Source organism: Brachyhypopomus gauderio, chromosome 8 (assembly GCF_052324685.1).
Source record: "Brachyhypopomus gauderio isolate BG-103 chromosome 8, BGAUD_0.2, whole genome shotgun sequence".
NCBI lineage: Eukaryota > Metazoa > Chordata > Actinopteri > Gymnotiformes > Hypopomidae > Brachyhypopomus > Brachyhypopomus gauderio.
This window is the reverse complement of record NC_135218.1, coordinates 5,768,377-5,792,556: the sequence shown is the minus strand read 5'-3', so window position 1 is coordinate 5,792,556 and position 24,180 is coordinate 5,768,377. Positions and strand designations below refer to the sequence as shown.

The 24,180-nt window shown below is 42.6% G+C and overlaps 2 protein-coding genes and 1 long non-coding RNA gene across 7 annotated transcripts; 1 reads left to right on the top strand and 2 right to left on the bottom strand.

The window, feature by feature from the left end:
• Positions 1–1,828: 1,828 nt before the first annotated feature.
• Positions 1,829–7,078, bottom strand: gnat1 (guanine nucleotide binding protein (G protein), alpha transducing activity polypeptide 1). The gene is made up of 9 exons (XM_077014018.1): positions 6,973–7,078; positions 4,913–4,955; positions 4,648–4,789; positions 4,314–4,471; positions 4,077–4,205; positions 3,618–3,747; positions 3,371–3,524; positions 2,888–3,100; positions 1,829–2,614 (listed from the first exon to the last, which is right to left on the bottom strand). The coding sequence occupies exons 1-8, from the start codon at positions 7,076–7,078 to the stop codon at positions 2,910–2,912; spliced, it is 1,053 nt and encodes a 350-aa protein (XP_076870133.1). The 3' UTR covers positions 1,829–2,614; positions 2,888–2,909.
• On the top strand, positions 7,057–23,530 carry mst1ra (macrophage stimulating 1 receptor a). Of its 5 annotated transcripts, XM_077014014.1 has the most exons (23): positions 7,057–7,194; positions 9,674–9,736; positions 9,829–9,929; positions 10,929–12,190; positions 14,353–14,517; positions 14,611–14,736; positions 16,027–16,197; positions 16,695–16,855; positions 17,018–17,153; positions 17,357–17,493; positions 17,587–17,763; positions 18,173–18,266; positions 18,371–18,574; positions 18,760–18,906; positions 19,041–19,194; positions 19,308–19,394; positions 19,780–19,989; positions 20,331–20,411; positions 20,586–20,767; positions 20,970–21,079; positions 21,188–21,353; positions 21,502–21,638; positions 23,242–23,530. In XM_077014014.1, exons 4-23 carry the CDS (start codon positions 11,009–11,011, stop codon positions 23,513–23,515), a joined length of 4,101 nt encoding a protein of 1,366 aa, XP_076870129.1. In that variant the 5' UTR covers positions 7,057–7,194; positions 9,674–9,736; positions 9,829–9,929; positions 10,929–11,008; the 3' UTR covers positions 23,516–23,530. The 5 variants fall into 5 exon arrangements, with proteins under 5 accessions (XP_076870129.1, XP_076870130.1, XP_076870128.1 ...); XM_077014015.1 differs by lacking the exon at positions 7,057–7,194 and having other exon boundaries at positions 8,489–9,736; positions 9,829–9,898; XM_077014013.1 differs by lacking the exon at positions 7,057–7,194 and having other exon boundaries at positions 8,489–9,736.
• On the bottom strand, positions 16,711–17,685 carry LOC143521298 (uncharacterized). Its single transcript, XR_013132712.1, has 2 exons — positions 17,570–17,685; positions 16,711–17,188 (listed from the first exon to the last, which is right to left on the bottom strand). It is a non-coding gene; the product is annotated as an uncharacterized LOC143521298 (long non-coding RNA).
• Positions 23,531–24,180: the final 650 nt, after the last annotated feature.

Below are 24,180 nucleotides of genomic sequence, written 5' to 3'. Positions count from 1 at the left end.
CCCAATAGGACAGGACGAACCCAATAGGGTAGACCAACATCATATTGAACTCTTTGGATTAGGAAAGGCACGTCACTTAAGCTCATTGTCACGTAGGGCTACGCCCCCCTCTCCCCGCTGTCACTCCAATGTCTGTTCCTCGTGTTTTCTGTCATTCCTTGCCCGTTAATCCCGCCCCGCTCGTTTGTCTTCGTGATTCCTTGTTTGTTACCACGCCCCTGTGTCATTGTTATCACCTGTCCCTTGTTTCAGTTCTATGTATAAAGTCCTAGTATTTCCCCAGTCCAGTATCCGTGATTTTGTCTACTGTGTGCCTTGTACTTTGTTCCGACCTGTTCGTTGTGAGTATTGTTTCCGCTGCCTGTATTCCTGCCTGTTCCGTGTTTCCCCGTCGTGTTTAGTACCAATTATGTCTGTTCGTATTTCATATCTGGACTGCCTGCCCGTTGTGACCCATGCCTGTGTTATCGACTCTCCTTTTGGTATTCCCCGTATTAAATCTCGCTCATCTCAGCAATTGTGTCCGTCTCCTCGCTTCGTGGCGCGAGCCACGTTACATAATCACGGATCAAACGAGGACACAGCGAGAAAGCGAGACTCCGGTGAGTTTAGTCGCTGTAACGAGTTGTTGGCTGCTTCCGTGCAGTTTAACTCTCATGTGTTACAGCGCGAACAAGCCAGAGACAGGAATACCCCTGGCGCTGTGGGAACAAGGAAGTCTCGTCGCAGACCGAAGAAAGCGCAGTCTCTCACTACTGGCTTTCGCAGCGAGACTCCTATTGAGCGCTGTGAGTCTGCCCTGCTTGATGAACACCACAGGGGTGAGCAACCTGTGGTGCAAGCAGCGGGCAGACGGAGGGAATGCACAGACGAGCTTTGGCTTAACCCTCGGTCGGCTCTCAATGGCTGCTGCGAGCTCCCGACGCCTCAGTGGAGGCGGAGCCATCGCAGAGAGAGCCACCGAGGGGCGTGTGTGTCTGTGTGTTCTTCCAGGCTCAACCCGGACCCCGAGGAGGAGGACCTACCGCCGCTGATCCCGCCGGCTACTCCACACGACACCCCCAAGTATTTTTTGGGGGGGAGTACAAGCCACGTCGGCTTGGCGGTCCCGCCCCCCGATGACGTCAGTATGGCGGTCCCGCCCCCCGATGACATCAGTATGGCGGCTCCGCCCCCCGAGGACGTCGGCTTGGTGGCTCCGTCCCCCGAGGACGTCGGCTTGGTGGCTCCGCCCCCCGAGGACGTCGGCTTGGTGGCTCCGCCCCCCGAGGACGTCGGCTTGGCGTACACGCCCCCCGAGGGTTTCTCCTTGCCTCAGCAATCTGTTCCCACTGCCCGTAGGCAGTCCGTGCCTGTTCCTGTCCCCGCTGCCCGTAGGCAGTCCGTGCCGGTTCCTGTCCCCGCTGCCCGAAGGCAGTCCGTGCCGGTTCCTGTCCCCGCGACCCAGGAGAGGTCGTCCACGCCGGTTCCTGTCCCCGCGACCCAGGAGAGGTATTCCTGCCTGTTCCGTGTTTCCCCGTCGTGTTTAGTACCAATTATGTCTGTTCGTATTTCATGTCTGGACTGCCTGCCTGTTATGACCCATGCCTGTATATATGACTCTGCTTTTGGTATTCCCCGTATTAAATCTCGCTCATCTCAGCAATTGTGTCCGTCTCCTCGCTCCGTGGCGCGAGCCACGTTACACTCATATGTGAGTCAAGGAAGGTGAGCAAATACTTTTGGCAATACAGTATATATATATATATATATATATATATATATATATATATATATATATATATACTGTACATACTTGGAACTTCAGAACTCCACATTTAATATAGAAGGAACATATGCTTGTGTCTACATAAGCTTTATTAATACATTTACAAGTCCTTGTCAAAATAATTGGTTTATGACTTAATGTTACACACTCTACGGTATAATCTGGAACAGCTTTGCGAAACAATTTCTGGAAATATATAAAACATCACTTTGTGACAGCTTGGTGACTGGCCCGCACACTGATTGAACACTTATTGAAAATGAATCATGTTAAATGATGAATGATGTATGAATACTTATTGTAGCAGCTATGACATATTACCTAATATACTGCTCTCATTTGCAGCATAGAGTACTCTTGTTTTACTGCTTAAGTGCAGATGCAGGTGGCTCAGAATGTCGGTTGTTTTCTGAGCAGCTACATTGTATATCAGAGTTGGTCCACAGCCTGAAACTACAATAGCCAAAGCCTACCCACATAGTCCAAACCATTTTTAGCTGAAAGAACTACTTGTCCAAAAGCCCCAGTCTTGGTGAGCATCTGGTGATATACTGCTACAACTATACCACACCACTGGTCTGACAGTAATGGACACTCTTTTCTTATGGTGGTTTAGGAAATGAATTTACCAAAAGCAACAGTGGAGCTCCATTCCTCTTTCAGGGCTCCTTATCTCTTTCATCAGCACTGTAGTACGATCTCTGTGCCCTCGTGATTTTAGAATGTGCCATGTTTGTATGTGTATGTCATTGTGTCGTTGACAATACTTTATTGTCTGGGAGAAAGAAGGAATTTGTGAGAGGGGTAGGACTCTGTGGTAATGTTGACTGATGTGTTGCTCCAATCCTAGAAAAAGGAATAGATTTTCAGGCCAACAGCTCACAAACAGGCCAATATCTCACAAACATTTCACTTTGATTACAGAGAAGGAAAGGAGAATATTCTATTTTTTCCAGGACACTGATTTCGTCTGGGCTTCAATTCTTTTATCTGGGCTATAGATAATTCTATGTGTTTGTTTTAAAAGCACAACATTTTTCCAATGGGGAATTCATACTGATTACTCTAAGGAGAGAATGTCTAGCATAACGTAGCACGCGTAAAAACAAACATTTTTACCTCTTCTGTCAAGTGCGTATGCTTAGAAGAGCCCACAGTCCTTGAGATTTTCCTTGATGATGATGTCTGTCACGGCATCAAACACAAACTTGACGTTCTCCGTGTCTGTAGCACAGGTCATGTGGGAGTAGATTTCCTTGACATCTCGACGCATGTTGAGATCCAGGAACTGCACCTTGATGTAATTACCAGCATCCTCATAGGTGTTCGGACCTTGGAGGTAATTGCATTGCACTTTTAGAAAATGGTTCCATTTTATGTACTAACCGATTTGACCTTTTATGTAAGTTAAAGGGTGATGTTAGACGGCTGTAAACAAAGACCAGCATCAAGGATCCCATCACGTCAGTGCCCTAGGCATTTAAAGACATTCTGACAGTATTGCTGTGTTTTCAGGCAGGTATTTCCTCTTTGCTTACCCTTTCTGTTGGTGCGACATTGATTTATGTGACACTGCGCTCGTTTGTGCTTTTCCAAACTCACCGTCATAATCCGGGAAGCACATGCTCAAATGAGCCTTCTTGATCTTCTCCACGAACACGTCCTTCTTGTTCAGGAAGAGCACGATGGAGGTGGTGGCGAAGTAGCGGTGGTTGCAGATGCTGTTGAACAGGTGGAGACTCTCGTGCATTCGGTTCTGGAGGAGAGAGACGGAGAGCACGGCTGAGCGGAGGTGCGTTCAGGGGTCCTGCACGAGGGTGTGTGTACGCGTGCTGCTGAGAGCTCTCACCACTTCATCGTCCTCCACCAGCACCATGTCGTAAGCACTCAGGGCTGCAATGAAGATGATGCAGGTGACACCTTCAAAGCAATGGATCCATTTCTTCCTCTCCGAGCGCTGACCGCCCACATCAAACATCCTAGACACAGAGAGTCAGACATGCTTGTCTCAGACTGTGCTGTTTTTGGTGTGTGTGTGTGTGTTAAGTGTCTGTAAGTAAGAGAGTTGGTAGGGGTCAGTTGACTTTTGGCAAAGGAGACTGTGTTGAGTTTCTTCTACCAGCTATTAACACTGCTACCTATTTGGAATCCTACTTTAAAGTATTATATATGGTAACTTTCTAGTACTTTAAGTACTAGCTACAGTAAGTACTTTGAGATATGTTTAAAATGTACTAAATAATGTAATTTTCTTCTTGATAAATCAGACCCATATACTGTATGTCTGCTTAGAGGTTTGTTGCTTGACCTGAAGTTGAGGTCCTTGAAGGAGAACTGGGTTTCGATGATACCAGTCGTCTTGACTCGAGATCGTAGCACATCTTGCTCAGTTGGGACATAACCGGGCCGGACAAGCCTCTCCAAGTCGTTCAGATAACTAAACAAGAAGCCCATGGATCTGGGTAAGGACCAACTGCACCTTGATGATCCAAGGCTGTATTTGAGATTGAATCGGTTACGTTTTGTCACCGTCACTGGAACATACTATCCGGCGGAGTCATTGAGCTGGTATTCTGAAGCTCTGTCAAAGCAAGCCTGAATACCCGTGTCCTTCCACAGCTGCAGGATGATGTCAGACAGCTCCTTTGGCATGGTGCCCTCCTCGATGGTGTCGGCCAAGTGCATCAGCTTCCTGGCATTGTCCTGCAAAACGCAAATCGTACACTCACAAGCTTTTGGTGGTGGTTGTTGTTTTGATGCCAAGGTGATTACTCCAAACAAATACCCCACCTTGAAGTGACTGACTGAGCATAATCGTAATGAGGAAACTTCAAACAGAACACGTCAAGAGCCCTATTAAGCCATGCCAGTGTAATTACCTGTTGTGCTGCGTCTCCATAGCCGATGCTGAGAGTGTTCATGGCCTTCACAATAGCCATAATTGACTGCAAGGTGTTGCTGTAGATAATGGTAATGAACTCCAGGCACTCTTCTAGGGAGTAGCCATCTTTGTGGATAATTCTTTAGTAGAAATCAATGAACTTATATTAGCTATGAAGACTTTAAATAGGTTTATGAATATTATGAAACAATTCCATGGTAAAAATGACAAAATTAAGTTTTTCAGATTTTTTGAAAACTTACTTCATCTGTTTGACAATAGTGCTTTTTCCTGACTCACCAGCCCCTGAAAAACATAGAATATGAAGTAATTAAGCAACTGGGATTTATTATACTTAAAAAAGTATATTTTTATACTTTATTTTATAAATTTATTATTATATTTATTATACTTTATTAAACTGGATTCTTTTGATCAATTTAGTCAAAATATTTTTAAAAGGTAACACAAAAGATGACCACTAGATGGCAACATTGAAAAACATATGTTATATATATTTGAACCCACTTGACTGATTTGATGAAGACATTGCAGAGATGTATTATGAACTGTATTATGAAGTTTATTCAATCATTAATTGAAAGAAGTTCAAGATCAGCAAATCTTAGTGAAATCACCATTGTAAAACGACTACCAAGTTAACCTGGGTCTGACACAGTTCACCTAAATATGATTAATTTTAGTAACGTTGTAAGTCGGCATTGTTAATATTAGGCTGCTGTCTGATTAAACTATAGAAATTGAAGTGTGGAATATTTCAATGTACAAAACAAGGCACATCTGACCTTTTATGAAACAGGACAAAACTTGCACTACACATCTATGCTGCTCAAGGTTCAAGTTCCAACAAGAACATGTCTGAATGACTCATTAATACTGCCATTATATTTTATGAACTGTTCTTGGTCTCAGTGATCTGGTGAAAAGCAAAAGCTCTATCGAGATTTAAAATGGGGCTAATATGGGTGCGCTGGTGTAATGTGGGGCTAATATGGGTGCGCTGATGTAATATGGGGCTAATATGGGTGTGCTGATGTAATATGGGACTAATATGGGTGTGCTGGTGTAATGTGGGGCTAATATGGGTGTGCTAGTGTAATGTGGGGCTAATATGGGTGTGCTGGTGTAATATGGGGCTAATATGGGTGTGCTGGTGTAATGTGGGGCTAATATGGGTGTGCTAGTGTAATATGGGGCTAATATGGGTACGCTGGTGTAATATGGGGCTAATATGGGTGCGCTAGTGTAATTTGGGGCTAATATGGGTACGCTGGTGTAATATGGGGCTAATATGGGTGCGCTAGTGTAATTTGGGGCTAATATGGGTACGCTGGTGTAATATGGGGCTAATATGGGTACGCTGGTGTAACTTGGGGCTAATATGGGTACGCTGGTGTAATATGGGGCTAATATGGGTACGCTGGTGCAATTTGGGGCTAATATGGGTACGCTGGTGTAATATGGGGCTAATATGGGTGTGCTGGTGTAATGTGGGGCTAATATGGGTGTGCTGGTGTGCAGCCCTGTTTAATGAACCACATCTGCACCACAACGCAATCAGCAAACATCAAGCATCAAGCAGCAAAACCGACACAAAAAAATGGCATTGTTCCAACTCCATGAATGTCATCGCCACGCTCATCTCTCCTGTGTCACTTCTTCTGTTTTCCTTTCCTTACAGACTCTAGAATGAACTACAGAAACATTCTCACATGGTGGATGTGTGTCTTGGAGGATCAGAATAAGAGGCTTGGAGAACCATTACTTCAGCCCTAAGCCCCACAAAGATGATGTGTGTGAAGACTGTACATTCTGCCAAGTTCTTATCCCTGACCTAGATCTAAGACTAACCAAGCCTGACATATCAGCTATAAAAATCTAAATACATATATAAAATATAAAATATTAAAATGTATGTAAGTGTGACCTTGTAAATGACAGTGCTGTTTTTTTGTGTCTGTTGGCTCATGCTTGTTTGAGCAAATTAACATTTTGTGCAGCAGTATTCACTGTGGTAACTTCTACACGTTTCTCGTAGTACTACATATTGTATAAGGAATTCAAAGAGAGGAATGCTAGTCTTGAATGCCATTTAAGATGTACATTTACATTCTTCTTTAAAATACATATTTTGCATGTTACACCTATAAAATAATGTTTACAGATGTGAATGAATGTCTTCAGGCCTGTAACATAACCAAGTTATTTGCATTTGAGTTTACCTCTAACTATGAAGTTGTTCTTTTGCTGTCTAAAGCTGTGGAGCTAAAGAAGGCACACTCGTGGGTTCTAGGATCTTTACCCAGTAGCAGCAGTTTGACCGTCCTGGCATCCTTATCTGCATCCTCCTTCAGCTTCTTCTCCAACTCCCTGGAGTGCTTCTCTTCTGCGCTCGCCCCGGCCCCCATGTCAGCTCTGGATCTGGGGGTAACTTGACCACTCGATGAACGCTCGCACGCTTCAAGGCCCACCGGGTGGCGTCAGCTATGCGGTTCTTGCCCCGACTGGCTTCCACGCAGCTAAGGTGGGTTGGCCAGTTTTTTCGAGTCTTAGGGGGATTTGGGATTTTGGAGAGGTGACTAACCACCTGTGAGATGATGGCCAATTAGAAGCAAGGACAGTGGATGGGGGAGGGGGGGATTTGCAGGTCACCTGAGATTTAGGTAGAATATGCTGTGGTCAGCAGAAAGCGCTAATCTGATCATTGTAGTCACAGTGATTAACACATTAGACACATTAAAAGGACAAGCATTAGAGATATAGATGATGTAGTATGATGTTACACATACAGTAGATTACATACTGTGTTTATGTAACTTTGATCAATGCCTTCAACCAAATTGTTAGTGTAATAGTACATTGTATTTGAAAAGCAATACAACCCAAGTCACTTTTATGGAATCACTGATTGCATCACCTCATAATTAGTCATTTTTCAATATTGTGACTTTTGTTCTGTGAATTTCAAACTACATTACCCTAATCCATTCTGCCTTCCGCTTTCTTTTAAATTGATATCAGAATGACCTGTAAGCAGAATTATATAACAACTGACCATTTTTTAAAAATAATTATTTTCATCAGTTTAAAATTATACCAAAATAACCATTATCAGTGCTGCATTAAACCATGTAAAATACAGCTTCACAGCAACAGTTTTTGATATATATTTTTACATTATAAATACACCCGGTGGTATGATGCATTTAAAAGCTTCAGGTTTCATCTGTAAGAGCTCAATAGCCTCAATCTAAGGACTGACAGACATGTGTAAGGGCAGGAGGAGATGTTTGAAGAATGGTATGAACTGGGAAGACTCGGTAGATCATTGCTGATACAGGACGATGATGAATGGCTCTGTGATGTATTGAGGGTTGTACCTAAAAGGTAAACTGCTCCAGCCATGCATGAAGCATTTAATGTTCTTGCTACACCTATTCATGTGATGTCAGTACAAACTTCCAGAGTGATATTATTTTTAAAACAAATAATACATATATGCATGTATAATATAATACATTAATTAAGAAACTCTAACTCTGTTCCATCTTATTTACTTTATTATATTTAGTTTGTCTATGATTTTATAATTTGTCACTTTATTACATTATTTTATTGTGTTTGTTTCCTTTTTATCTTTAATTTCTTTTGATATTTTCTTTTTGTCTTATCTTTGCTTCCTTTTAATGTTTATTTTTTATTTATTCTGTAAAGCACTTTGAGTTGCATGTTTGTATGAAAGGTGCTATACAAATAAAGATTATTATTATTATTATTACATAATAAGAGTAAATATTAAAAGAACTTTTTAGATTTTGTTGACTCAATCACACACCACTGTTTGTTTCAGTTCAGCCTTTTTCCAGTTATCTTCATTGTTGCTACGGTCTGCACTTACAGCACCACTTCACATGTGAGCAGCTCACCCATGGTGGGTCTCATCTTCAACAATAGGAAATGCACTGAAGAAGAAGGGTGACATGGCTTGTGTTGTGTTGTGAACACTGAACATGTTCCTTGGCTCAACATGGTCAAGTAAAGATATACTTCTGCGAGTGACTACCTGCCAGTCTTTCCCAAGAGATAAAGGGAGCAGCTATGAATAGTGTGATCATTAACATTTCTGGGAACCACGATCCACAACTCTCTAAATGCAATGACATTCTCAGAGTCAGGAAACTTCAACATAAACTGTTTCAGCTCTTCTATTATTGTGAGTGTCCTCATGGTCTTCTATTTGATTCCAGGTTCCCACCCTCTTCTGGCTGGGTTACAGGATAAGCATATAGATGTCCAGGATAAGCAATAGTTGGGAGTATCACATACTCCATTCATTCCTGGGATTATAGCTACATCTGTTTGGCAGACTACCACCACATTTCTGCTTTAGTCTGGTTTTAGTTGCAACTGAACCAAGCAAGATTTTTCTTTTTTCACGAACTAACATAATATAACCTATTGTACCATAGTGGATTTCGCGAAAGAATGCTAAAATATTATTTTGGTATTGTTTATGCATGTTTATTACATGTTCTGCACACCGTTTTGACATATAAAGCTGAGAAATCTTGTCCAAATCTGGAAACAACGACGGTATAGTTTAACCCAATAAATAACTCTATTTTTGGATTTGTGATTTTCTCCTCTTATTAAGGATAAAAGACAAAGATAAAAGACTATTGTACATCCAGTATTACTCATCCCCTTCACTTCTACACGTATTATTTGGACTGTGAAAGTGGCAGGCTACGTGCTGTAATTCCTCACACTGTATTTAGACTCTCACAGATAAGCTACATGTATAAAAAAAACCGCGTTCCAGTCATTTTTTGGGACCCACGTTATTGCAGTGAAACTGCAGCAGCATTACGACGTCCTGTGGTCAGCGGGCTATAAACTATATCTATTATATTTTTAAAATATTAGGGTTTGTTTTAAACCAGTACATGCCGGTCACGAATACTGGAGGTAAGATTACGCAACATTACTTCCTTGTGAAGCAGACGAGGCGTGTACCGAGAATGAGAGTAATCTGTGGCGAAAGAGCTACGTTCAAAGAAAAAGAGGTACGTTTACTGTCTCGATACTGATTTCATTTCTAGGGTTAGGGTTAGGTTTTGAGCCATTTTTCTTAACTAATGTAATGTTTCTTTTTAAGCCGAAGTCATGAAATCTGATATGCGAAAGCGTGACTGAATCAAAGTTGGAGTGTGCGCAGGATTTCTGAGGTACTGTTGGCGCCAGTCAAAGGTGTTTCAGGTAACTTTCAGTCATTTCAATCGTCGAATATTGTTTTTTCCATCGGATTTCTTTATTATATTCCAGTTAGTCTTTATTGTAAATAAACAGTACTCCAAACCAACGTTTATTTTCTTGATAACGAAGGTCATGACTTAAAGTTACCTAAGGTTACTACTTAGAGTTTACCTTGCAGGTAGGCCGCCTAATCCATAATAATTGACAAATATCCGGTGCAAACTGGTTATTGAAAGGGTGTTAATTTCAGGACTGCAAGTGTAGTATTGCACAGTGGAACAAAAGGCGTTTATGATATGTTGTTTTATTAATGATGTTATGATTGAGGCAGTAATTAAAGGAAGCATATTCTCTTAAGTGCCAAAATCCATTAGTGGGGGAAAATCGATACGACACATTTGTATTTGTTCCAAATGCTATTTGGTTCAAACGAATGAATATATATATATATATATATATATATATATATATATATATATACTCACTGAGTTCCAGAGTACTTTTGGAAATCTTTGTGCAGTTCACTTATCATGCATATCAAATTCTATATTTCCACCTCATTTTAAGGGTGGGGGACAGATTGAAAGTGTGACATTAAAAGTCATCACATTTTTCGACGTTATATAAATAAGTAAATAGACTGACTGAGAAAGTTAATAAATAAATCATTAGGATATTTCCCAGGTTTTGTTACTGGAAAAGAGCGTTCATATTATGAAAACTAGCATATATACTTCTACTTCACACACACACACACACACACACACACACACACACATATATATATATATATATATATATATATATATATATATATATATATATATATATATATATATATATATATATATATATATATATATATATATATATACACACACACACACACACACACACACACACTTCTAGTATATAGTACTTCAACATAATAAATTGTTGTTGAAATAGTGTGTCACACTTGATCACACACACAGCTCATCTTGTCTCTGGTTTTATTTTTAGGTCCTACTGATGATCACCATGTTCTAAAGAAGTGTGATTCTTCATTTCCTTCAGCTGTATGTTAATGTTACACAGCAGACATGGAGATGCCATTTACAGTCCAGGCACTGCTGACATGTTTCTGGCTCCAGATTCATGTGATCTTGGCCCAGGAAACCTGTCCTGTAACCCCACGCAAAAGTGTGGATTTTACTGTTCCCTATTCATCCTTACGTTTCCAAACTTTGAAATCCATACAGAACATAGAAGTGAACAAAGACCTGTCTCAGGTGTACGTAGCGTCTCAGAATGTGGTTGAAGCCTTGGACAGCAGCTTTGAGAAGATTTGGGAGCTGAGAACTGGCCCTGTTGGCAGCTCGAAATGTCAGACCTGCAATTGTGATATCGAGACCGATCCGAACGGGCCGGTGGATACGGACAATCAGGTTCTTCTATTGGACCCGTCGCCATTTCTGTCATTTCTGTACATATGTGGAAGTAATCAGTATGGGATCTGTACCTTTCATGAACTCACAGATGGAAGCCCAATCAAATCCAGCTGCCTCTTCAATAAAGAAGCTAACTCGCCTTCACATTGCCCTGATTGCATTGCTAGTCCTCTTGGTACCAAAGTCAGCATTGTAGAAGAAGGACAAACATCCTACTTCTTCGTGGCATCCAGCATTAACAGCTCAATCGCAGGAGATTACGGCAGGCGCTCCATCTCCGTGCAGCGTCTGCTTGCCACAGAGGATGGATTTGAAACCAACTTCAAGGGCCTGACAGTCCTTTCCCCATTCCAGGATTCCTATCCCATCGAGTACATCTACACCTTTTCCACACGGACCTACACATACTTCCTGTCCATCCAGAGGGAGAACCCTGAAGACAATACCTCCCAGCTCCAGACTCATCTGGGGCGCCTGCCAATAAAAGACACGGAGACGTGGATGTATCGGGAGATAGTTTTGGAGTGCCACTTCAGGCCCAAGAGGAGGAAGCGGATCACAGACAACACCGTGTACAACGTGGCTCAAGCAGCCCATTTTAGCACGGCGGAGAAGGACCTGGCCTACGAGCTGGGCATGAAGGACGAGGACGAGGTCTTGTACGTGGTGTTCGCCAGGGGAAACCCTCCTCGAATGTCCGCCCTTTGCGCGTTCCCCATAGAGAATGTGAACGTGGTCATTGATCAGGGGGTGGACGCCTGCTGTAAACACAGGGAGGGGAGACTCTCCCGGGGACTCTGCCATTTCCAGGCCTGCGTCAGCTGTCCACATGAGGTAAGACAGTCCACGCTGTGCGTTATCAGCCAATACTGCAGTTAACATACTGATAAAATGTTGTAGGAAATGTTATCTGCTTTTATACCTAACAACACACACAGGTTTTCAAATGGTCGGTTTTGATGGAATCTAATGAATGTACTGTTTGATCCTTTAGTAACGTGCTGTTTAGAGAAGGCGTTCATAACTTTGTAGCTTAAGCGTGACTGCAGGAATGGATGAAGAAAGTATTTTTGTTAAAACGCTAACTGATGCCAGGAAGTGACTCATATAGTTTTTGGTGTTTGTTCAAGAGAGGCAGAATAGCATTACACAGTACTTTATGAGGGCCAGGCATTACATTTCACCTATGTAACCATCTGTGAGGCCATATGTGGAAAGCCTGAATAAGTTGGTTATAAATTTGAGCAGTCATTTTCTTTCAAAGTGCAGATAACGTCACTCCACAGACTCATGTTTCATTTTTCAATCAGACTTTGAAACCTAGCAAGCCGAGTTTATTTCAAAATAGTCTGCATGATAAGTGAAAGTTCCTGCACTAACTCATAGGTAACTACTTTCCAACTCCACTCAAAGTCAAAAGGCAACTCCGAATAAAACTGGACACAGACATTAAGAAAATACATACAGTATGGCTACAGTGATTTTTGGACAAAAACAAGATTTCAGGCACAGGCAGAAGGGGGTTGTGGCCTTACTCTATTTTGCCAAGTGTGACTAAATGTATTTTGACATGAAGGTGACTGAGGTGTGTACCACAGGTACCAGGTTTCCAGTGGGCTGTCTTGAATGGTATTTTGGAATGTTTGTTTTTCAAGATTCAGCATGCCTGTGGTGGTAAGACCTGATGTCCAACAGTGATTTCATTAAATAACAAATGAGACATGGGTAAAAGATACCGCAGTGCAAAGCACGTGTGTAATGCTAACAGGTGCTGACTGTTAAAGTCTCTCAACTGAAGGGAAGAATGAAAATATATTTTAAAAATTGTGACCATGTATTAAATGTTGAAGGACAGTCATGTGTTCATTTTAGTTTTTAAAGGGGCTGTGCGCTTTTACAAGATTAACAGAAAGCACTTCACTGACTGTCCTCTTACAAAACGCGTGTAAACACTTTTTTGCGTGTTTATGCTACGGGAAAGGTATCTTCACATCTTTTCCTCACTGGTTGGATCTATAGTAAATAAAAGAAGGAATGTCCTAAGGATGACAAAATTAAACCTAGGCTCCCAGGTTAATTCTGTGTTGAGAATTAAGATGATAATTAGTATTATCAGGCCCTTTTAATAACACAATGCACTTACTGTGAGGGTGATATCAGGTCACAGGTCCAAGACCCAAGCTGTCTAAAAACCCATAAACATGGGGGTGGTCTGAGCGTCCAGCTGGTGTCTGCAGACTTTAGGATTTATGGCGGTCTCTTCCTGTTCAGGTGACTATGGCTAGCTATGTCCTCTTGGTCTGAAGTCTCACATGTGTTATTGAGTCACACTTCTAATCTCGGTGGCATTATCATTTTTCCTCTTATGATTATGAATATTTCACTTATGATTACAGTTCTACACACAGTTCTGCATTCTACTTACATTCTTACTCTCACATTTTCTATCACAACAATATCAAAAGCATAAAATTGCAAGCCATTATTGTTCAGACACTTTATAACCAAATAGCCTATGAGGATTTTTTTAAATTTGCAGTCATGGCAAGTCTTGTTGTAGAAGACCTTGAAGTTAATATCATGTAGGAATTTCTTCCCACCAAACAATCTGGACGACACTGTAGCATTGGTCAGCTGTGTCAGACAGGAAATATCATAGAATGGCTGAGGCAGTTTGATTTTACAATTTGCTATTCTTAGTGACTGTGTCAAGCATCTATACTGCAAGACCATCTCCATCATGTCGTTCTATGTGTTCTGTATATTCCGCATATACTTTTGCAAGTCGGCCTGGGGAACACAATCTTCTAAATGTAATATAAATATATTGTAAATCCGTGTTTTTATTCACAGGGTGTAATAAATGAGTGCTTCTCTCAGATGTCATGACATGGTTAACACAGAAGCTAGCATCTCATTTGCATCTCAATTTGATTGATTGATTGATTAATTGATTGGCAAAGTAATCAAACTATAGTCTTTTGTGCGTTTTGTAGCGTGAACAGCAGTGTGAAGAAATGCCCACTATGGTGGCAATGCCCCATTCTAGGACGGACTTCTTCAGTGGTCAGATGAATGAGCTCCTCACCTCCATTCTGGTCACCACTTCAGGGAGCGACACCTTGGCTCACATCGGCACTGACCGCGGGAGGCTGCTTCAGGTGATCACGCCACCATCGTGCCCTAGATGGGCCTGTCCTGTACTGGATCTGGTGTGGTACGGTTCTGTGACCTAGATGTTCTTTCTGTCATAGGTCGTTCTGTCAAGGTCAAACCCCGTCGTTTTTGCCAACTATTCTCTGGTGGAAAAGGAGGAGAAGGTGTCGCGTATCGCTGCTGTACAGTCTGAGGAGTCTTTACTCTTTGTGGTTGGAAACAAGGTGCCATTTCGTTACTCTCTCTCTCTCTCTCTCTCTCTCTCTCTCTCTATCTATCTATCTATCTATCTTTCATGTATCTCTATCTCTATTTTGCCAATGTTTCTTGGCAAAATAATAAATTAGCTCATGCTTTGTACCTTCAAAGAATGTACATTTTACCTGACTATATGATTTGTTCTCTGTGAATGCTCAAGACGAATCATTAATCCACCCAACCCTGCACCCACCACAACCTTCTGGAAATATCTGTCTCTCTGTTTTATTCTGCTTCAAATTTTCCTTTCAGTCATTTTTTTGCTCATTATTATTATTAGGTACATTTATACAGTACTTTACTCAAACCCATGTGCGCTTTACAGACATAAATCAGCTTTTCCAGTCAAGTCTCACACACGCTCACACACGCACGTGCGCACAGCAGCACTGCATACTCTTTGGGTGTAGATTCCTGTGGATGTAGGCTTGTTCAAGTCTGTATGTCTGGGACTAAATGAGGAGACAGAAGGATTTGATCGTGTTGAGATCAGAGCTTTGGGGGGCCATGTCATCACTTTACTTCTAGAACCTTCTTCTTTACGCTGAAGATAGCTCTAAATGACATTGGCTGATTGGCTGTGTCTTTCTGTATTTCTCAGCACTGAGGACACCATGAATCCTAACCAGATCCCTGACTCTATTTGTAAGGAACTTCCACCATTTTTCACTGTTGTCTGTAGACATTCATTATTGTACTGCTCTCCAGCCTTTGGGCAATCAAACTGCCTTCTGCTTAAGCCAAATATTTCACATTTTGACTCACCCCTCCTGCTACCGTTCTTATACGCCTCAGTTCCTGTGTGTTCATGCATAGTTGAATTGCGTGGCCTTGTTTCCATGTCGAAGGTGTGGCTTTTTGCCCACAATTCTATCATGAAGACCATTTCTGGCCAGACTTTTCCAAACAGAAAAAGTTTTCCAAACAGAAAAGAAACACTGGTTTCCAGTTCCAGTCAACTTAACTTCCATGTTTTTGGGAATCCTGAGACAACAACCCTGACAGACACTTGGAGAACATGGAAACCCCAGCAAGAGAGGAACTCAGACCCAAGACCCTTGTGCTGAGAGGCAAACATGCTAACCACCAAGCCAACATCAGTCACCATTAAACTATTATGAAGCACTTCTCAACCTGTGCCTCTATGTGTGTGTGTGTGTGTGTGTGTGTGTGTGTGTGTGTGTGTGTGTGTGTGTGTGTGTGTGTGTTTGCATGGCCTCTTGGCTGACATTCTGTCACTACCTCTCTGTGCACAGATGGTGAGTGTTTCACCTAAAGGTCCAGGATGTGCCCATCTGCTGACCTGTTCAGAATGCTTGCGGTCCACACGTTTCATGGGCTGTGGGTGGTGCGGTGACGCCTGCACCCGATTGGCTGAGTGCCGGGGCCAGTGGACCAATAGCACTTGCCCTCCTTCCATTACCCAGGTAACGTGGGACCCTCCATTGTTGGATATACCAGGATCAAAACATGCTCACTGGTAAGGAAGTGCACTTGTTTGGGTTGAGAAAAACAAGTGGGAGGTTTGTCAAAACAACTAGACTCTTGATTTAGTCATGTTAGTGTAAGCATGAAAAGAGCGGTAAAAAAATCACACTAACTCTCTATGCAGATCTCTCACATTAGAGGAAATGATACCAGCACTGACTAATATAATGTTACTGTAAAAGCTAAAATGTTGCATCACTGCTCATTTATGTCATGGTATGTCACTCTTAGCTCACTTCAGTGCTGAGTGACATGGATGGTTTAGTAAATAACAAGGATAATAATAGTACATGTACAATTTTGTTTGTGATTGTTAATAAACAACGAGGAAAAAAAGTAAAGACAAAACGAAACTTTCTGTGTCAGCACTACAATGCTGGCCATTACTGGTCATTCAGTTTTCTATTGTGGGTTTAATGAGTTTTTACTTTGACAGTTTTTCCCAGAGACGGCGCCCCCTGATGGTGAGACACTGCTAACTCTTTGTGGCTGGGATATCCAGTCTCCCACAAAACCTGCCATCACTGCAACCACTCACCAAGTTAGACTGGGAGAGACCAGCTGCTCCATTATACCAGAGAAAAGTAACAGCACCCAGTGAGTAACACACACCCAGCACATACACACACACACACACACACACCCACAAACACACACATATGTGTACACATGTCTACATGCAGGTACAAATAAACACACACACATATGCTCACACACAAATGTGCGCACCCACAATTCACAGTGTGTCGCTCCTGTCAGGCTGGTATGCAGGATTCCGCCTCAGTCGTCCAATCAGGAGCGAGGCGTGAACATCAGCGTGGTGGTGGAGGAGGCAGGGGTGGAGCGAGGTTACTCCATCTCTGGACACGCTCACATGCAGGGATTCAGCTTTGTGGTAATGAGCACGACCTCCTCTACTTTTCCAAAGATCTAGGACAAGCAACTACCTTAACACACGCTATACAGATACAGATACTATACTGAGGTGATTTTGCCTTTCACGTGAGACTGTAAGAGTGTACCAGTCCCACCAGTTTAATGAAAGGGGGTATCGGCTGGTTTAACATTTTCTAAAAATGTATAAAACCCCAATTTCAGACACCAGTAATAACGGACATCAGGCCGGACTACGGGCCTGTTGTTGGGGGCTCCTTGATCACGTTATCAGGGAGACACTTGGACGCTGGATTATCTAGGGCTGTCCGCCTGGGGGATCAGGTCTGCCCGATTGAAAGGTTCTTATCAACAACCCAACGTTTGTCATTTTTCACGTTACATTATTTGTGCTATTCGATCATGAACTGGACTCACTGTGGCACTTTCCACAGAGTGTCTTCCAACGGCACCTCGTCCTTCGTGGAGTTTGTGTCCAAGGGAGTGGGGCAGATGGCAGAAGTTAACGTGACACTACTGGTTGACAAGGCAACGGTGTTGGCAGCCACACGGTTCAGGTACAGGGAAAACCCGACGGTGACTGAGGTGAAGCCCGCCTGCAGTTTTAACAAGTGAGTCAAAACAACATTGAAGCAGAACACCAACGCATAACCAGACCTTTAATATTAATAATGAACATGGGTGTACTTACACTAGCCAGACCAAAACTGATGGGGTACATTTATGAGATCCACTTACTTTATACCTCAGATATACCTTAGATGTTTATACAGTATTATGCACACTTGTGCATTTGCAAAATATCGCACTAAACATTTAAAATGTATATTAAGTAGGTGTGCCTGTCAAGGTCTTCACTACTTTAGGTTAATTTGATCATGGTATGATCACTGTTATCATGTATTTACAACTAATAAAGAAATAATGAGACTGCAGCAACACAATTGTAAGTAGACTTTCATCCTAGCAAGCAGGGTCTTTTTTATTTACTTAATTGTATATATTTTTATCTTTATGAAGAGGGTCCAAGATCATTATCACAGGCCAGAATCTGGATACCGCATCGCGGACCACCATCTCCTACAAACCCAGGAATTCTGATCCGGTGCAGAGTGTAAGCGTTTTGGCACGTGGACCATTTTACAGAACATCCCATTGTATGCACAGTGGTCCACAGTAGTCTAAATGCACTCACGGTTCGTCTGATCAATCTCTCAGTTGTGTGGGGGCCCGGTGAGCCCCACGCAGATGGAGTGCGTGAGCCCAGCGTGTGAGGACTCGGACGGTGTCCTTTCGGTGGACATGGATGGAGCCAAAGGTCTCATTTCACAGCCTTTCAGCTGCCACCCCAACGGCGCCCCCATCCCCTTCGACGACAACGTGCTGCGACTCAACCACGGGCAAGACAAAGTCTCACTCCACGTGTGTATCTTACGTTAAACCCTGTCCCGTTCACAGATTCTCATCCACTCACACAGTGGTCCTAGGAACATGGCCGCTGTGCTGTATTTATCGGTGTAATCATTTTTAAAAAGCCTATTGTCCTGGTTCTGTCAACCCACGTCCTGTATGATTGGACTCAACGCATTTGTGATTGTCGCTGTTAGCACAAGAAGCTGAGTGCGGTGAGTCACTGCATGGAGATCGTCATGACAATAGACGACGTGGACTGCAAGGCTGAAGTTCTGGACAACGAGATCTTCTGCAGAATACCCAAGAACGTCAGCATCCCAGCAGGGGGAGCGACGGTCCGGGTGAGCTCGCCAACTCCAGGACTCCTTAGACTCGCATACCGCAACTCAGTTAGTTTCGTTTCAAGGAGGTCGAGCCGAACAAGTACGCCAGAAAAGCCAAGCGGCGTTTCATTTTGGTGTGCGCTCCATTCCAGGTGGCGGTGAATAGAGAGCTGTACGAGGTTGGCCAGGTGAAGTACTCCAGAAACGGCTCCATGGTCGGCGTTGTGCTCGGTATCCTGGCTGCTCTGGCAGTGGGGGCCGGGTTAGCGTACGCAGTCATGACTCATCTGCGAAATCGTAAGAAAGGTGAAGTCTTTTTATGGAATACCACACCACTGCCACATCATTATTATAATCTTGTTTTTGTGTGAGTCTGTGAAACAAATTTTGGTGGTCCAACTGGGATGTTGTGTTTATAGCTGTACTAGCAGAGGAGCGTTTAGCACGGTATTCTTCTCGGAATGGTGTAGACCCAGAGAGATCACCTGTGGGAGATTACAGGCGAGGTAACTCACACTGGAACCTATCATATAACCTCCCCATTAAATCATAACCCTAATACATGATTTCAAATGGAGGATACTTGATATTGCTTTGATTCTGTAAGACTAGATATTTGTTGCTCGAAACAAACAAGTAACCTGGTTGCCCTAATATTCTTCAGTAATTATTGAGTATTAGAATTCAAATTGTACATTAACATGATGTAAAACACATCCTTATGTTATGAGCGAGATCTTAATTATCTCAGCATACGTAATGATAACAAATAAATACAACTTCTTTATATATTAAAGCATAATACATGCTAACATCAAGTTTCACATTCACTGAAGAGACATGAATAACGTCTGGACGAGAGCCACGGGTGACCGGCTGTGTTTCCTCCAGCAGATGTGTCACGTGCTACGTCATACACCTCGGGCATGGCCTTCTCGGGTCTTGCGTATGCCAGCCCTTTGGACTCCTCCGTCCTTCCGCTGGTGTCTCCACCAGGGTTCTCCGCATGCGAGCTGCAGCAGGAGCTGCTAGAGGAGGTCAAAGACGTGCTGATCCCTCCTGATAAGCTCAACGTCCAGCACGACCAGATCATCGGCAAGGGTGCGCCGTGGCCCACGAAAAACACACCTGCTCATTTCATCTACTTAAGAGAAATGAAAGATTTACTGAATATGTCTTAGTTTCACTCTACGCTGCTGTAATCTGTGAATTTCCTTCTTGGAAAGCTGTCTGACTGACTGACTGACTGACTGACTCAGTATTTATTTGTGGCTTATTTAAGGTCTTCATTTATCTCTCTGACAACAAATGAATATATATTCATTTCTCTGGACGCATCTCCTCATCTTTGGGCAAACAGCCATTCCCTGTCTGTCTGACACTCGCTCCTCTTCCCTTCCTTAAACTCCCTTTTCTCAGACCTCTTCCTCAAATCTCTGCAGGTCATTTTGGGACAGTGTATCACGGCAACCTCACGGACAGCCACAACCATGAGATTCACTGTGCAGTGAAGTCCTTGAACAGTGAGTGAATTTGTTCCGTTCACTTTATCTCACACAGTACCAATATGTACAAAGTTTGACAAAGTCTTTAATCTTCATGCTAGTCTGCCCCCCCCCCCCCCCCCCCCCCCCCCCCGGGGTGTTTTTCAGTCATTTTTAGCATCGTTACCTCAAATCTGTGCTCTGTATTTTCAGGGATCACGGATGTGGAGGAAGTGGAGCTGTTCCTGAGGGAGGGCATCTTGATGAAGTCCTTCCACCACCCTCATGTGCTGTCACTGCTGGGCATTCTTCTGCCAGCCGAAGGGCTCCCCCTGGTGGTCCTGCCGTACATGAAGCACGGAGACCTTCGTCACTTCATCCGCTCTAAAGAAAGGGTGGGGAAAGTTGTTTATCACAAGCTTCAATACAGTTGCAGTTTTTAATAACTCCACATGTTTAAATGAGATTTATGTAGGTTTAGTAAATATAAATACAAGCTTGTTAGGTGTGTTCCTCCTGGATTACAATGATAATTACAGCACATGTTAGCATTGCTATTCTGTAACGGCTAATGTGTTTATTCTCCTGTGCAATTAGAACCCCACTGTGAAGAACCTGATTGGCTTTGGGCTTCAGGTTGCTATGGGGATGGAGTATTTGGCACAGAAGAAGTTTGTACACAGGGACCTAGCGGCACGAAACTGCATGTGAGAGACCTTTGTAGTTGGTGTTGTGCAAAAAGGACTGTTCATTGGCTACTGCGTAACTGTATTACACGACTGTACGTACAAACCTTCACCAAATCGCTGTGACAGGATGGACGAGACGTTCACGGTGAAGGTGGCTGATTTCGGCATGGCTCGAGACGTCTTCGATAAAGAGTACTACAGCATTCAAGACCATAAAAGAGCGAAACTACCAATCAAATGGATGGCCATAGAGAGTTTACAGACACAGAAATTCACTACCAAATCCGATGTGGTAAGTAAGTCCAGGAACCATCTGAGGGCTGTGTTTCTGTTATGTGTAATTCCCAGGAAATCACAGATATGCCATCATTTGATGATTTATGACAGCCCAGGTCTCAGATATTTGACGTTCGATGCCTTTTGTCCGATTTGCTTTCCAGTGGTCATTTGGTGTCTTAATGTGGGAGATGTTGACCAGAGGAGCGAGTCCATACCCTGACGTGGACCCCTACGACATGTCTCCGTATCTTCTGCAGGGACGGCGGCTGCCACAGCCTCAGTACTGCCTAGACAGCCTGTAAGGGAGCATTTTGTGTTCTAACTCCAATAGTTCTGGTTGCTAATCAGACGAGGCATCTGGCTGGTGCATTATTTGGGTTGTTTTCTGGTTAGCTGTTCAGGCAATGTAAGCAAGTCATGTGCCAATTTTTAAAATGTTTTTGCCAGTCTATGTGGTAGCTCAAAAATAATATATGATTGGTTATTTGGAGGTATTTAATGCTCCAAGGTTTAAAGATATGTTGATATTTCTAAAATAATAATAATATCACATTAATGAATAATAGAAATATAATAATTAGGGGTGGGACTCGATTAAAAAATTTAAAACAATTATCTAATTAATTATAAGCTTCGTAATTAATTAATCGAAATTAATTGCATTTCAATATTTAACATGAGAAATATTAATTTAAGTTTGAATGATGAATGAATCAATGAACATAATCCTAAATTTCAACATCTTGTTTATTTTTCCACCAGTCTACTACACAGACCAATAGATGAGTGCAGAAAACAGAGCAAACAGTTTTCAGAACACTGGAAATTCTGACAAAAATTTTGTTTACTTTTGGGTGTTTTGCTCAGGACATTGGAAGTATAAGAAGAACCGAAGTAAATCAGAAGATGTTTTTTAATACCATTTTAGATGGTATACGTTTTCTTTAATTTACCAGGCCTCTGCCACAGGTATCTCCATAGTGCCTAGAAGTGGTCTTCTGCATGCTCAAAGCAAATGACAGGATCTTCCATTCATCATCTATAATATGAGCTGTCACACCAATTCACTGGCGAGATGGATTGCTGTGGACTGTAGACCGCTCTCTGTGGTCGAAGATAAAGGCTTACAAGAAGCGCTACAAATTGCGTCAGCTGATGCAAGTTACGAACTGCCGTCCAGAAAGACAATGTCGAAGAAAATCCAGCTGCTGTATGATGAGGAAAGGGAAGTAAAACAGGTTATTGTTAGCAAACAGAGGTCCAGTGATCCCCAGTCTGAGCCACATTTGTGGCGCTTTTCACAATAACCTGTTTTACTTCCCTTTCCTCATCATACAGCTGCAGGATTTTCTTCGACATTGTCTTTCTGGAAACACTTTACTGGAGACACTGTTTGCTCGTACTAGGAATACATTTATCAGCTAAGTGATCATTACTGACCTGCGCGTTAGCCCCAACATGTTTTGCGTTGAGGTGGTAACGAAGGGTGGAAGTGCTCCTGTGATAAGCGAACTCCTTCCTACATAAAGTGTAAATAACACTATTTGTGTTTGTACTTCCATCTGGAAGTTTCTTATATTTAAATTTCCCATCCACCAGCGTAGCCTCTTCAGTCATCTCCATCATGCTCATCTTATTGTGCGTCCATATATTTCGTTCGTTATCTTGCCCTGTAATTAATTAATCGAAATTAGCGCGTTAAAGTCCCACCACTAATATAAATAAATGACAGCACAAAATTTAAAAAAAATTATCTCAACTTCAAATATCTTGGGTACACTCAGGTAGTGCAGATTTCACAGAGGTCATGTTCACCTGTGTTCCAAAAACGTGTTTCTTGTAAGGTTTACATCACCCCCTCTGCACCCTTATGTGATGTCTTCTTTCTGTGGCTGCCACAGGTGGTGTATCATGTTGCAGTGTTGGCACCCAGAGCCTGAGTTCAGGCCCCCCTTCTCCGAGTTAGTCCAGGACCTGCAGAACATCCACTCATCCCTGGAGGGTGAGCACTACGTCAACCTGCAGGTCACCTACGTCAACGTGGACCGAACCCGGCCTTACCGGGCCATCGCCTCCGCCACCCCCCTGCTCCTCGAGGGCCAAAGCACAGAGACCCTGGACAGACTGGACGCCACCATAGACCTCCAGTCTCGGCCCAGCAAGAATGAGGTGTGAGGCACCTGTGTACCTGTGTACCTGTGTAAAGGACCTTGTGGAACGCAGCAACACTCAGTCCCCATGGACAGTGCCACACACCCATTTTGAAGGTAACTGAAGCACTGGTGATGTCTAAGGTGCCTGTGAAGAATCTCATGTTGCTGGATCAGGGTGTTGGCCTCGTGACTGCCTGTCAAGCATGAATACGGTACTGTCTGCCCTCAGGTTTCCCTCTAGTCATTCTGGACTAGACATTTGCATTTTTGTTTTCTTGCAACAATACATGCTGTCTTGTTTTGCACTGAAAAGCAGTTATTTGTTGTTGTTTTTTAATTTCTTGATGCAATTTTTGTGTTTCTGCTGAAACAAAATGATTGTCATGTTTTTTTTCTTACCACACATACAAAAAAGGTAAAAAATGACTGGTTCATGTTTATTGAATTTAGCATTTTAGAAAAAAAGGTTTACATGAAACAGCTGGAAATGACATTTTATTTACTGTACAGATAATGAAGTTCTTTTGGAATATGTTAATACTACTATTCTGTAAATACCAAGTTTATGGTACTGCCCTTTAATTATCTGATCAATTCAAGGGAACGTTTAAATTAATGATGAAATAAGAAGATGTAGTGAAGTGTAAAGAATAAAAAAAATTTTAAGAGAACAGTGACTTTGACTGT